This window comes from Crocuta crocuta, unplaced genomic scaffold (genome assembly GCF_008692635.1).
Source record: "Crocuta crocuta isolate KB4526 unplaced genomic scaffold, BGI_CrCroc_1.0 scaffold170, whole genome shotgun sequence".
NCBI classification, from domain to species: Eukaryota; Metazoa; Chordata; class Mammalia; order Carnivora; family Hyaenidae; genus Crocuta; species Crocuta crocuta.
Window position 1 is genome coordinate 5,774,385 of NW_027527853.1, and position 15,969 is coordinate 5,790,353.

The window sequence follows — 15,969 nt, forward strand, 5'->3', positions numbered from 1 at the left end:
CCAAAGCAGGCTCTGTTCTGACAGCAGAAAGCCTGATGCAGGGCTCAATCTCAGGAATCATGAGATAATGACCTGAGCTGAAATTGGATGCTTAACTGACCGAGCCACCCAGGCGCCCTTCCTAGGGCTTTCCTAACCGATGATAGTTCTCTGGGATGACAGTCTCCAGATTCAGAATCTCTGGATTCTTCCAAACTCTAGCTTCAAATCTTATTCTCTCACACCTACTTAGTCTTTATCTTTTCCAGGCTACTAATCTAAGGTTCCAACTCTAAACTGCTGGCCAACACTTTACCATTTCTTTTCCTATGCTACTGCCCACCACTAACCTTATTTCTATCATTCCAATGGTAAGGAAAACGGCTGCAGACCTAGCTTCCAAAGAAAAGACAGGAAATAACTTTGGCTTAGGTTATCTTTTGTAGCTTCTGTTTATTTACAGAAAATAAATATATATTTTATCAACCAAGTATTTATCTGAACAAAAGATGCTATTAAAAATAATGTGAAAAAAGGGGGTGGGGGATGGGGAAAAAGGGTGATGGGCATGGAGGAGGGCACTTGTTGGGATGAGCACCTGGTATTAGATGGAAACCAACTTGACAATAAACTATAAAAGAAAAAAAAATTTTTTAAAGCATTATTGTATAAATCTTGTATTATTATATGTTTTTCATTTATTATTAAAGTATATTGATCCTAATAAAGAATTTTTAAAATCTATACATCCTCAAAGTAAACAATTTACTAAACATATTAAATTCTATTAAACAAATCAACACAGAATATCTCTGTTCAAAGCTGAAACAATTAATAGGAATATAATGGAGACTATCTGATACACAGATAATTCTGGGAAAAGCTAAAGTAGGAGAGCACCTGGGTGACTCAGTCGGTTAAGCATCTGACTTTGGTTTAGGTCATGACCTTGCAGTTCATGAGTTTGAGCCCCATATTGGGCTCTGAGCTGGTGGTGTGGGGCCTGCTTGGGATTCTCTCTCGTTCCCCCTCTATCTGCCCCTTCCCCACATACACACACTAACTCTCTCTCAAAACAAAACTAAATAAGTAAAAAATAAAAACTTAAAGTAGGGAGAAAGTTCATATACTGAATTTTAATTTCCTTTGTTGTGACATTCTGATACATATACATTTCTTTAAATAAAACAGAGGCACCTGGGTGACTAAGTCAGTTAAGGGTCTGCCTTTGGCGCAGGTCAGATCTCACAGTTCCTGAGTTAGAGCCCCGGACCAAGCTCTCTGCTGTCAGCAAAGAACCCAGCTCAGATCCTCTGTCCCCATCTCCGTTTGCCCCTCCTCCACTCCTGCATGTGCATGGTCTCTCTCTTTCTTTCTCTCAAAAATGAATTAACTTTTAAAAAACAATGAAACAAAACAAAAAGCCTCTCTGGAAGCTCTGGCAGGAGCAGGAAAAGGTCGCACGTGCGGTGCACACTCTGGCTCTCAGCTCAGGTCCTCCCAGACCACATCCCTCTGCCTCGCCCTGCCCCACCTCAAGCTTCTCTAAAGTAGTTTCTAATACTTGAGAAAAACATTAGGAACAAGTTTTATTTTTATGACACTATGATTACTAGGAGTTTTAACTAAGAAATTTTACATTATAATCACTTTAAACTTTTTATTACTGGGGCGCCTGAGTGGCTCAGTCGGTTGAGCATCCAACTTCGGCTCAGGTCATGATCTCACGGTTTGTGAGTTAGAGCCCTGCGTCAGGCTCTGTGCTGGCAGCTAGCTCAGAGCCTGAAGCCTGTTTTGGATTCTGTGTCTCCTTCTCTCTCTGGCCCTCCCAGTTCATGCTCTGTCTCACTCTGTCTCTCAAAAAAAAAAAAAAAGTAAAAAAAAAGTAAAAAATTAAAATAAAAAAAATTTATTACTGAAAATTTCAAATATAAACAAAGTAAACAGATTAATATAATGAACTGCCAAGTACACATCACTTACCTTCAACAATTAATATTTATACATTCTTGTTTCATCTATGTATCTTTACCCATTGACTACACACACACACACACACACACACCAATTATTTTTTACAACTTTCTTTGGGGTCAGATTTATATATGCTGAAATGTATAGACCTTATACTGCGCAATTTTGACAAGTGGATGCACTTTTATCATGAGACAGAATATTTCTATCTCCCCGGCAAGTTCCTTCATGTCCCTTCCCAGGCAATCTCCCCAACCAGAGGCAACCACTGCTCTGATTTTTTTAATATTTACTTTATTTCTGAGAGATACACCATGCACAAGCAAGTGGAGGGAGGGGCAGAGAGAGAGGAGAAGACAGGGATCTGAAGGAGGCTCCATGCTGACAGCAAAGAGCCCAATGGGGTTCGAACTCCTGAACCATGAGATCATGACCTGAGCCGAAGTCAGACACTTAACCCACTGAGCCACCCAGGTGCCCCATGATTTTTTTCACTTTAATTTCTCCTGCTTTACAACCGCAATATAAATAGAATCCCACAATCTGTGCTTTTTTGTGTCCAGCTTCTGTAGTTTAGCATAATGCCAGGGAGATTATTTGTTTTTGTACATATCAGTAATTTCATTCCTTCTTATTGCTAAGTAATGCTCTGTTAGATTTTTATACAGCACAATTTGTGTATCCATTCCCCTGTAGATGCCTGTTTGGACTGTTTCCAGTTTGGGACTAATCGTAAACAAAGTTACTGTGAACATCACAAGGACATGTTTTCATTTCTTATTGGAATTATCTAGAACTGCTGAATCAAAAGGTAGGTACATTAACTTTTAACTGCCAAATCTTGTCTACTATTTTTTCTTTTTATTATTGAGCTGTAGGAGTTGTCAATTCAAAAATAATACTTTTAAAGAGACAGCAATTTAAAATCACAGGATAAAAGGAATTCCATTTGCCTCTGTGACTGTAGTTCAGTTAATTTTATAGCAAATTTGTCTGGTAGCACAAATTAATATTATACCACATACATGTATGGGAAGATTCCCAGGAGAAAGGCTGGTGAGTCAAGTTAGACTGACTTTACTTAAATGTGGAATGACTGCAAACCAAAATAAAATACTGATTAAAACCACTCCAAGCAAGATTCAAGAAAAATAAGAAAAGGGTTAAACTGAACAAAAATAAGCATTTTATATAACTAAAAAAAGTAAACTTTAGATATATTCTATAACTTAAATCACTGAATAACATTAAATTAAAATGTTCCTTTTTATTCTCACCTGTTTCATTGCTGTTTCACCTATTTTGTCAGAATGTTTTCGAATGCTTTCCAAAAAGTCTTTGAGATCAGACATGGAAATTTCTTTAATATCCTCACGGAGTTTAGGAAGATTTTCTATCATTAGCTGACAAAACCGGTATTGACTAACCCGGGGAAAATATACATTCTCTAACTGTTCCATAGTTTTTAGAGCAGAATAATACCTGTGAAAAGTTAAAAAGAAAACTCTATAAAAAGTTATTACATTAATTTTACAAGTTTTCAATTGTACAAAATAATCAGTCCAAACACTCCAATCAAAAAGGACATAGTCACAGTTAAAATAAGAAAAATTAGTATTTATTTCTATTTACTAAACACAATTTATAAACCACGTGAACAGGTTTGCAGGCTGAAAATTCATGACTTACAGTACCATACAGCTTCCTTATTTCATCTAAATCTGTAATACCATTAAGCAGTATCATAGTCATCATAGTACCTTAAATATATACTTTTAAAAAGTTCCAAAATTTTTAATTATAATATTTAGTTACTTGACATGTGCTTTCATAATATCTCTCCCATCCATGTACCATAACATCAAAAAAGTACAGATTTAATCCAAATGAAAGTAAAATATATATTAAGGAGATTTTTTTAAATTTTACACTATTTAAAGCACTTCATAATAATAATAGGCATCATAAAAAACAAGTAAAAAAACCACAGAGTGACTTATTTTCAGCTCAACAAACATATACTGAATGACACAGTGGGTATGCAGTAATTAGTAAAATATAGCCTATGCCCCATAGAAACTGCTGTATATTTTCACATACATACTTTAGTCTTCTATGAGGTAGATGTCTATGGCAGATATTACTATTAATACTCTATAGATGAGAAACTGAAACACTGAGAGTATATAATTTGGCCAAGATATTATAATTAATTGGTAGAGAAAACAAAACTGTCAGCTTCCTACAATAATATTCACTACCAAAATTCACTAAAAGTGGGTAGATTTTTTAAATTAATCAAATAATATTTGATACTTTCCCACTGATTTAATAATAAAAATGAGGAAAGGCACTATCTAGAGAACAAAAACAGTAGGGGTGCCTGGGTGGCTCAGTTGTTTGAAATCCCAAGTTTGGCTCAGGTCATGATATCATGGCTCATGAGTTCAAGCCCCGCGTCAGGCTGTGCTGACAGCTTGGAGCCTGCTTCAGATTCTGTGTCTCCGTTCTCTCTGTCCCTCCCCAACTCATGCTCTGTTTTTCTCTCTCTCCCAACAATAAGTGAACATTAAAAAAATTTTTTTAATCCTGTTTAAAGATACTTGTTGATTCTCTAGGCTATATTCCCAAAGATAGAGTATATTTTGCAAATTGTCACAAAATCTACCACTAGTTTAAAAATTTATCTTGGTTATTTAAAATCATTAGAATTGTTATAAACAAAATATACATTTGATCAGAAATGAACACATTCAGGTGATAACAGGTGGGAGAGATGTCATTACAATGATTGTGATAATACCTAAGACATTACAGATTTAAATGAAGTAAAATGATGAACAGTATCTTTTGAGTAAAGTAACATTTTATATACAATAGACCAGCCAATAGTCAAAGTGTATTGTTTGATTCTGCCATTATTTCCTGATTGGATGTGAATTAGGTATACTCCAAAAGTATTCTCTCTACAACAAGTAGGCTTTCTGAAAATTCACGGTAATGCTTACAACAATGTATTTGAAATCATAAGTGATGGAGACTAAATGAAACTATTACCAAGAGTTTTTGCAACATCCGAGACACAGTCAACTGATTTCATAAGACAGCTGTACCTTCCTTCATGCTTCTGTACCTCTCAGCTCCCATCTCAAGCTTCCCTGTGTCACTGAACCCTGTGGCCTTCCTAGCACCCAAATGCACAACCCAGAAATGTATGCAGTTAATACTAGGGGGTTAAATCCTTAACTAATGAGAAAAGGAAGCCAGAAGATAAATTCTCCTTTCTTCCTCCTGGATGAAATGTTCTGATTTATAATAATTTATATAAACTCCCAAAAGTCCTTTGAAATTGATCAATATTAAGCACTGGCTAACTCAATAACTCAACCTCCTATTGGTCTCCCAAGTGTACCATCTCATTTTCCTTTCCCTTAACTCTGCTTCTCAGCTTCCCTAGGATTATTCTCCCAAAAAAGTAAAATATGAGGTTATACCTCGGCTTTGCTTGCTCAGAAATCCAAGCTAAGCCACTCAGAAAGGTTATATTCTCAGGAAGAGAACAGAAGCCAGAGATCAGACCCTGAATCCCTTCTAAAATTTGGCTACAAATCTCCTAAGCCCTATCTTCCTAAGTGCAAGCAAAATTTCCGTAATAGATTACCATTTCTCTTTTGGTATATATGATACTGTTTAAAAAAAATTATCACAGTAATCCATAACCACTGGAAAAATACAAAAACTATAAAGGGAAAAAATAAAGAGCACCACCTGATGCTACCATGTAGTAATTACCTCAATTTGGCCCCAATTACATCTAGTCATATATCTACAACAATTCCAGATCTATATGCTCACATCCTATTTAAAAACATATCATGGAAATTATCTTTAAAATTATTCTAGAACAGATTAATACCTACTTGTAAGTCAACTGTAATAATGTAGTGATGTCCTCATTATTGTCATTTTAGTCTCTGATTTTTTATTTTTTATAAATTATACTAAAATAAATTTCTCCCTATATTAAACCTCTACCAAGATGTCTGCTTTTCTAAGTATGAGACATTTCAAAAAAATTAGGTGTCATTCTTATAGGGAAAAAAAACATGTGAATACTCTAATGGTTTTCCAGCCCATAGGGTACAAATTATGTCAATGTTCTTACTTTATTTGCCTTCCCCTGAGCATTTCCAATTCACCAAAGTTTGAACTATCATAGAAGTTGTTATTTTTAGTCTCTACTATTCTAAATATAATATCCTATATGCAGGAAAAAATTTTAACGTAAATGAGTAGAAAAATGTGATCCTAGAGTAAAAGAAAAAAGTCAATGGAAGCATACATACAAGTGGCCTAGAGCTTGTAATTAACAGATGAAACTTTAACTGTAATAAATATTATAGAATCTAATAAAAAGACTAGTTAATACTAGTTAATAAGCATGAAGAGATGGGGAATTGTAGTGGAGAAACATATGTTATAAAAAAGAATTAAATGAAAAATCTGAAAATAAAATATCAGAATGAAGAATTCATTCAATGGGCTTAATACCAGACTAGATACAGAAGAAAAAATGATCCATGAATGTGAAGACAACTAAACAGACATTATGCAAAATGAAATATACAAAGGAAAAAAATAGGATCTTAGAATAGTGTCTGAGATCAATAAAAATAGTCCCAATAAAGTTTAAAATAGGTCCAAAAATTTACCCAATATGAAACAGAAAAAAAAGGAGAGCTCCTAGAAATTACGGACATTAAAAGATCTAACATACATATAACTGGAGTTAACAAAATAGAGAAAATAATGAAGAAATATTTGAAGAGATAGAAGTCCCCAAATTTTCAAAATTGATGAAAAGTACCAACCCACAGATTCAAAATAAGCTATATAATCCCCAAGCAACATAACTGTAAAGAAAAATCACACCTAAGCACATCATAGTCAAATTTATAAAAACAAAACATATGGAGTAAAACCTTACAAGTAGCCAGAGGAAAAAAGATCTAATTACAAATCTTATAACACCAATGAGAATGATAGCTGAACTTCTGAATAGAAGCAATGGAGAGCTAAAAATTAAGAAAATGTAGTATTTACAGTGTTGGAGGGAGGGGACCCTCTGACAACCTAGAGTTCCATATCTGATAAAACTACTGTTCAGAAATATATGTGAAATAAACACACTTCCAGATACACAAAGCAAGAAAATTTTCTTCAGCAGATAGATATGTCCTATAATAAATACTAAACAAAATATACCATGCTAAAGGCAATTATACCAGTTAGAAGCCTATATCTACAAAAAAGGAAAAAGAGCAACAGAAAGGTTAAGTGGGTAAGTTTTATTAAAGAATCTATTTTAATTATGGTTAATATGTATGTGTATGATATAAAACATATATGTATATAATAAGTAAATTATGTTAAAACAAAAACAAAACAAATAGAGGGTGGGAATAGATAAAATTGTACTGTTTCTTATATTTTGATGAAGTATAACAAAATTATTTGAAAGTGACCGTGGTGAGTTAAACATGCATATTGTGCTCTCTAGAGTAGCCACTAAAAGGTTAAACAAAGATATATACAAGTAAGTGAATAGAGTTAGAGATAAATATATATACTAAAAAAACCTCAATCATGAAAAGGAAGGAAGGAAAGAATCAAATAGAAAACAGTATGATGATTAACTAAAAAGTCAACCATAATAATAATTTAATAATTGTAAATGGTCTGAAACTCCATGCACAAAGTAGAGATTTCCCACTGGATGAAAAAAAGTAAGATTCAGCTATATCTTATTGATAAGAAACACACTTTAAAGACTGAGATTAAAAGTAAAAGAATGTCAAAGATACACCAGGAAACATCTAGTATAAGCATGCTGGAATAACTAAAATGACTACATCAATACCAGGCAATGTTGAATTCAAGACACAGAATATTACCAAAGATAAAGAAGGACATTTCATATGATACAGAGTCAAACAGTAAGAATATAAAACAATCATAAATGTGAATGCATCTAATAACAGAGCTTTGAAACACAAGGAAAATTTAAAGAACCAAAGGGAAAATAGACATACCACAATAGCTGAAAACTTAACACCCTTTTCTTACCCCTGATAGAACTGGCCAACAAAAAAAAACACTAAGGAAAAAGAATTTGAACTGTTCTAACACTTACATGACCTAACGTATTTCTAACACTAACATGAACTAACTGGTATTTCTAGAACATTAAAGCCACAACTGCAAAATAAAGTCTCTTTAAGCACACATGAAATATTCACCAAGACAGATGATATGCTGGGTCACTAAACAAGTCTCAATAAATGTCAAAGGTCTGAAACCATACAGAGTATATTCATTCACCCAATAGTATTAAACTAGAAATTAATAATAAAGATCATAATAAATCCTAAAAATCTTCCAAATACTTGAAAAGTAAACAATACACTTGTAAATAACCCAAAAGTTAAAAAAAGGAAAATAAGAAATTATTTTAAATTAAAAGATAGTAAAAACAACATTTCAAAAGCTGTGGAGTGCAAATAAAGCAGTTCTCAGAGGAAAATGTATAACTTTAAATATTTGTAATGAAAAAGAAAGGCATAAAATCACTGTTCTAAATCTCCACTCTCTGAAGACAGAAAAAGAACAAATTAAACCCCAAGTATAACAACAGAAATAATAACAAAAATAGAAATCAAAGAGTAAATAAACTCAAATATTAGATCTTTGAAAATATCCACAAAACAGGTGCCTGGGTAGCTCAGTCAGTTGAGCGTCCAACCCTTGAATCTGGCTAGGGCACTATCCCAGAGTCATGAAATCAAGGCCTGTGCAGGCTCTAGCTCCACGCCCAAGTTGGGCTCAAGCTGGGCATGGAGCCTAAAGATTCTCCCTCTCTCTCTGCCCCTCCCCTACTTGAGCATGTGTGCGATCTCTCTCTCTCTCAAAAAAAAAAAAAAGAAATAATACAAGAAAACATCCATAAAATTGTGTCATACAAATAAATCAAGGGGAAAAATACAAATTGCTAACACTGGAAATGACAAGGATGAACTATTCTACAGATCCTACATTAAAAGGATAAAATCTACAACTCAGATAAAAGTAGTCAAAGTCCTTGACAAAACATAAGATATGAAAACTGACTCAAGAAGAAATAAAAAAGCCTTAATAGCTTAACATCTACTGAAGTAACAGGATTCATATCAAAATTCTGCCAGCTGGCCTTTGCTCAGAATACAACACTCGGGGCTTATTTCAAACTGGTAACGTTTTTCTTTCTCTGTTGGTATTTTTCTGGGATCTTCACTGTGAGACTCTGGAAGGGCTCTTGAAGCTAAAACTCATTAAAGAGTAGTGGACTTCCGGGCCCCTCCAAATTTTAATCTCTAAAGCCAGGACATGCTCAATCACCTTTAAATGTTCCTACCAAGCTCCAGCAGTGGCTGCTGCTCTCAGTAAACTGTGACAGTCTCTATTTGCCTATCTCTCCAATTCGGGGGGTAGAAGACTGCCCCATGATCTCAGTTTTCCAATGGATCTAAAAAAGATTTTTTATTTTCAGTTTAACTTCTTCTTGTTGTAAAGACAGGAATGATTACTTCAAAGCTCTTTACATGTCAGACCAGAAACTGTAAGTTTCTTATTTTCATTCTTTTTTTATTTATTTGTAAAAGCTCTTTATATATTATAGTTATGAGTCCTGNCACACACACACACAAAATCTTGCTAATGTTTTCTCCTAGTCTGTGGCTTGCCTACCAATTTTCTTAGAAGTATCTTTTGATGAATAAAAGTTTTTATTTGAAGTGAAGTCCAATTTTCAATTTTGTATAGTAGCTTTTTGTGATCCTTCTAAGAAATATCTTTGCTTACCCCAGTATTGTGAAGAGACACTCCTACATTTTCTTATAGAAGCTCTACGATTCTAAGAGGAGAACAAACACAAGACCCACCTATATGTTGCATAAAAGGAATACTTTAAATACAACACAGAGATTAAAAGTAAAGGGATAGAAAAAGATATAGTAGGCTAACACTAATCAAAAGAACATTGTAGTAGCTATATTGATTCAGATAAAGCAGACTTCAGAGCAAGGAAAATTGTGAGATAGAAGAAATACATAATGATAAAATGATCAATCTTTAAAAAGACATAACAATCCTTAATGTGTATGTGCCTAATAACAGATTATCAAAACATGTGAGACAAAAAATGATAACAGCAAGGAATATATACAGACAGCAAAGCAGCATATGAAAAAATGCTCAATATCACATGCCAATACAGAACTGCAAATTAAAACGAGATATTACCATACATGTATTAGAATGGCTAAAATCCAAAACACTGACAATACCAAATCCTAGTGAGGGTGTGGAGGAACAGAACTCTCATTCATTAGTGCTGAGAATGTAAAATAGTATAGCCACTCTGGAAGACAGTTTGGCTGTTTCTTACAAACTAAATACAGCCTTTTTCTATGATCTAGCAACTGTACCCCTAGGTATTTATCTAAATGAACTGAAAAGTTACGTCCACACAAACACCTGCACACAAATATTTACAGCAGCTTTATTCATAATTGCCAGTTGACTGTTTGCCAGAAATTAGAAGCAACCAAGATGTCCTGCAATAGGTGAATGGTATATCCAAGCAATGCAATATTTTCCACCAATGAAAAGATATAAGCTAACAAGCCATAAAAAGATATAGAGGAATCTTAAATCCATATTGTTAAGTGAACAAAGCCAGTCTGAACATGATACATATTGTATGATCTCAAATATATGACATTCTAAAAAAGGCAAAACTATGGAAAGGTTAGTGATTGGCAGGCATTTGGTAGGGAGGGATGGGGAAGAGATGAAGCACAAGGGATTTTTCAGGCAATGAAGCTATTTGTATCATGTTGTCACGGTAGATGTGACACTATGCATTTGTCAAAATCAACAAAACTGTACAACATAAAAGAGTGAACCCTAAACCCTACTATAAATTGTAGGCTTAAAAACATGTCAATATTGATTCTTGAATTATAAGAAATGTACTACACTCATGCAAGAAACTGTGAGGGAAAGGAAGGTATATGGGAATTCTGTACTTTCTGCTCAATATGTCTCTAAACCTGCGGTGCCTGTGTGGTTCAGTGGGTTAAGCATCCAACTTCGGTTCAGGTCATGATCTCAAAGCCTGGAGCCTGCTTCAGATTCTGTGTCTCCCTCTATCTCTCTGCCCCTCCCCTGCTCACATTCTGTCTCTGTCTCTGTCTCTGTCTCTCTCTGAAATAAACAATAAAAATTTTTTAATATGTCTCTAAACCAAAAATTACAAGCAAAGGACTTGAACAAACATTTTACAATAGAAATACACAAATGAATAGCAAATTAAAAGGCACTCAACATCAGTCATCAGAGAAATAGAAATTGAAACCACACTGAGTTATCATTTTATATGTACCAAAATGGCTCATCTAGAACAGACTTACAATATTACATTTTGGCAAGTATGTGCAGTATCTAAAATTTTCATTGATGATGGGAATATAAAACGGTACAACCATTTAGAAAAACATTTAGTGGTTTCTTATAAAAGGTAGCCTACATCTACACTATAACCTAGCAATTCTAATCTTGTACATGTATTAAAGAGAAATGTAAACATCTGCCTACAAAGACTTGTACACTGATTTTGTGACAGCCTATTCAACACCTTCAAACTAAAAACAACACAAATACCCACCAACTGGTAAATGGGTAAACAAATTCTAAGAATTGAATACTAGTCAGCAATGAAAAGAAACAAACAATTGGTATATGCAGTAATACAGATGAATCTCAAAACATTTGGAGTGAAAGGTACTAAACAAGAGAAAATATATATTCTATTATTCCATTTATATCAGTTCTGAGAAAATGTTAAACTAACCATTAGTGACAGAAATCAGTAAGTGGTTATCTCTGGAGGAGGGAGGATGAATCAATTAGAAAGGGTCATAAAAGGGTGATGGAAGTGTTCTAAATCTTGTTTGGGGTAATGGCTGGAAGACAGTATGAGAAAAGCTTCTGGGGTAGAAATAATGTTCAAATCTTGATATTGGCGTTTATAAATAAATGTATATTTGCTTTTTAAAAATTCATGGAACTACAGGGGCACTTGGGTGGCTCAGTCAGTTAAGCATCAGTCTTCCACTCAGGTCATGATTTCACAGTTCATGAATTTGATACCCACATCGGACTCTTTGCTGTCAGCACAGAGCCTGCTTCAGATCCTCTGTCCCCCTCTCTCTCTGCCCCTGCCCTACTCACACACACTCTCTCTTTCTTAAAAATAAATAAACCTTAAAAAATTTATATTAAAAAAAATTCATGGAGCTACAGACTTAAGATTTGTGTATTTGGGTCCAAAAAAATGCTAAGCAAAAAAGTTTAAAAAATAAAAAAATGCACCACAGAGTAAATATTTTACAACAAATGTGACAGAAAAGGGACCAATCCTCAAAATATGCAAAGATTTTAAGGCTGTTTCAGACATAGTGAACTTGAAATAGTGGAATATCCATGTGAAAAGATTCAACAAGAATCGGAGATGTCAAATCCAAGCTTTGGGAGTCATCAGAATACAAGTCCAAATATTTTTTAACAAATGTGAAGTGATAGTAACTAACAAAAAACTTATTTTTTTTTTTGCACTTTCAAGTCAAACCAAGTATATCTGTGACCAGTTTGATTTTGTAGGTCACTAATTTGGAACCTCTAATGATCACCAGGAATAACATCTGTTTACACGGTTTGTTACCCCATATGGATATTTATCCTGACAAAAATAAAGCAGGGCACCAGTAGTGGGGTCCTAAGTATCTGCTGCAATGGCAGCCTGAATACATGCTTTTTACCTTGACTCCTTCTTGAAATTCCTTAACATGGAAAGATTTTTTTTTTAAAAAAAAAAGCATAAGCCCACACAGATTAAACGAAAAGGAGAAGAGAGAACAACAAAATTTTAGAACGCTGAAAGCTGATGGACATGTGGTAAAAAAAAACTCAGCATATCTGAGAAAACTAAATTCTACGTCAATAGTTGGGAAGCCAAGAATAGTCTCTAGGATTTCTAAAAATGTCAAGAATTGATAGGAATTCCACTACTTATGGAAGAAGGAGTGAAAGGAGGGCTGAAGTAAGGAATATTGGTTGAAAATCTGTTTAAGAAGCAAACCCTACTTAGTCATCTGAGCAACTGTCTTTCCCCATTTTGGCAAAATACTAAACGGATAATCTCTGAATAGGGGGAGACCACCCAAAGTTGAGGGCAAGAGTACTGATCTGAAAACAAGAGGATTAACAGGGCTTATATATACCAAATGCCCTCTTCACCATCTCAGATCCCAGAATGCTGGTAGTCAGATCTTTACCCTCCAGACAACAGACAGGAAAAGTCTCCTCAAGGGAATCTGAGCAGCCCCAGAAAAAAGAACTCCAGATATTAACATCAAAGGCTCACCAACTAAACAGCCCAGCTAGATAATCTCACTGTGAAATTCACAATCAACAAGTCCCACCCACATACCCAGAGCTTCCAATCAGCTATGTCCACTGCACTTAAATATGAGCAGTCAACCAAGGAATTACCAGCTCTGAGAAACACCTCTAAAACAAAGTCAGAGATTAAAAACAAACACATAAACAAAATCAGGGTGGGGGGGACTTTGTGGAAACAGACTATATGCAAGATATAAAAATAAAAGATCTAAAATCTCAGAGGTAAGACAAAATACTGTTAGCAATGAATCAAGAACAGGTTTGAAAAGAAAAGGAAAGAAAAGAGAAAAGAAAAGAAAAAAGGAAAGGAAAGGAAAGGAAAAGAAAAGAAAGGACAGAAAGGGAAGGAGGGAGGGAGGGAGAAAGGGAGGAAGAAAGGAAGAAAAGGAAAAGTAAAAAACTTGAAAAAGTACAAAGAAATATTTGGAGATCAAAAAAACAGTTCTTAGAAATTAGGAATCAGAGAGCAGAAATGAAATAAGATCAGCATTATTTTTAGGAGATAAAATGAAGAAACATCCCAGAATCAAAGAGTCAAAAAAATAAAATTTTCTTGGTCTTCAAGAAAATAAGAGGACCAATCTAGAAGACTACATGTCACTATCTGTTGTAGAATCAAGAAAACAGAAAGACAGGGGTGCCTGGGTGGTTCAGTAGGTTAAGGGTTCAACCAGCTCAGGTCATGAACTCATGGTTTGTGGGTTCGAGCCCTGCATTTGGTTCTGTGCTGACAGCTCAGAGCCTGGAGCCTGTTTCAGATTCTGTGTCTCCATCTCTCTCTGCCCTTCCCCCACAAATACTCTGTCTCTCTCAAAAATAAATAAACATTTAAAAAAAAGGAACTAGGGTACGTTGGAAAATAGCTATTCTAGGTCTAGAAAAAGAAAATGGAGCCTTGAACATGTTGTGTGATAAATAAGAAAGTACTCAAGAGACAAATGAGGACACAGAAATTGGACTGAGGGGTTCCTCTAGCCAAATGTGGGACAATTTGAGCATTAAAAAAAAAATGAAAAGATTATAACACATTCATTTTCTTTTTTAAGGTTTATTTATGTCTGAGAGAGAGAGCAAGCAAGCATGAGTAGGAGAGGGGTAGACAGAGAGGGGGACAGAGGATCCAAAGTGGGCTGTGCGTTGACAGCAGTGTGCACAATGCAGGACTCAAACTCCCAAACCCTGAGATCACGACCTAAGCCAAAGTCAGACACTCAACCAACTAAACGAACCAAGTGTCCCAACACATTTATTTTTTAATTTTTTAATGTTTTATTTATTTCTGAGTGAGTGAGAGAGAAAGAGAGACAGACAGACAGACAGTGTGAGCAGGGGAGGGTCAGAGAGAGGGGGAGATACAGAACCTGAAGGAGGCTCCAGGCTCGGAGCTAGCTGTCAGCACAGAGCCTGCTGCAGGGGTCGAACCCACAAACAGCGAGATCATGACCTGAGCTGAAGTCACAGGCTTAACCAACTGAGCCACCCAGGCGCCCCTCAACACATTTATCTTTTTAGAAAATCCTTGAGTCCATAATGATAATCAGAAAAAGAAGGGAAAAAAGTAAAGGGAAATAAAAAAGAAGGGTTAAAAAGAAAAAGAAAAGTTCTTTATATTAAGAAAGATACCTAATACATGTCAAAGGAATGATAAAATTATAAACATCACCATTTTGGAATGAGAGAATTATGAAAAGTCACTATTTTATAATCCCAATATAATAACCGATTAAAGCAAGAATCCTAAAACCAATGGGTGAAAGATTGTTAAGGAAATAGAACTCAAAATATTACCCCACAGATACTTAGTAAATGCAAAGAGAAAGGTATCTTTCAAGTGATCTGGTAGTCATCCTCTTACCCAAATGATCAAATTTAGCATAACCTAGAGACAATCTAACAGTATACACTTCTGACTTCATAGAGTGAGCAGTACACAATATCATTTATGTCATACTCATGCCAAATATACTTCACCTGAATCTAATCATGAGAAAATAAACAAATCCAAAATGTCCTAGTCTACAAGACAACTGACCTGGAACCTTTCATGAAAAACAAAGAAAAGCAGGAAGACTGTTTCAGATTAGAGGAACAAAAAAGTAATAAGCCAACCAATGTTTCAGGAACGAAAAGAAGATATAAGACATCTGGGGGGGGAAATGGGGAAATCTTGAATATAAATATTAGATTATGGGGGCACCTGGGTAGCTCAGTTGGTTAAATACCCCACTTTGGCTCAGGTCATGACCTCACAGTCCATGAGTTCAAGGCCCACATCAAGCCCTGTGCTGACAGCTTAGAGCCTGGAGCCTACTTCAGGTTCTGTGTCTCCCTCTCCCTCTCTGCCCCTCTCCTGCTCGTGTTCTGTCTCTCTCTCTCTCAAAAATAAACAAACATTTAAAAAAAATTTAAATATTAGATTACATTATTGAAAAAATATACAATGCCCCAAATTGGAAG

At 35.0% G+C, this 15,969-nt stretch overlaps 1 protein-coding gene across 3 annotated transcripts in view; it reads right to left on the reverse strand.

Moving 5' to 3' along the window:
• Positions 1 to 15,969, reverse strand: part of EXOC6 (exocyst complex component 6) — a 221,582-nt gene that overhangs the window by 149,003 nt on the left and 56,610 nt on the right. For all 3 annotated transcript variants that reach the window (XM_077779797.1, XM_077779805.1, XM_077779789.1), the window contains exon 6: positions 3,231 to 3,435. In XM_077779797.1, coding sequence (XP_077635923.1) covers positions 3,231 to 3,435 — 205 coding nt within the window. The remainder of the gene's footprint in view (positions 1 to 3,230; positions 3,436 to 15,969) is intronic.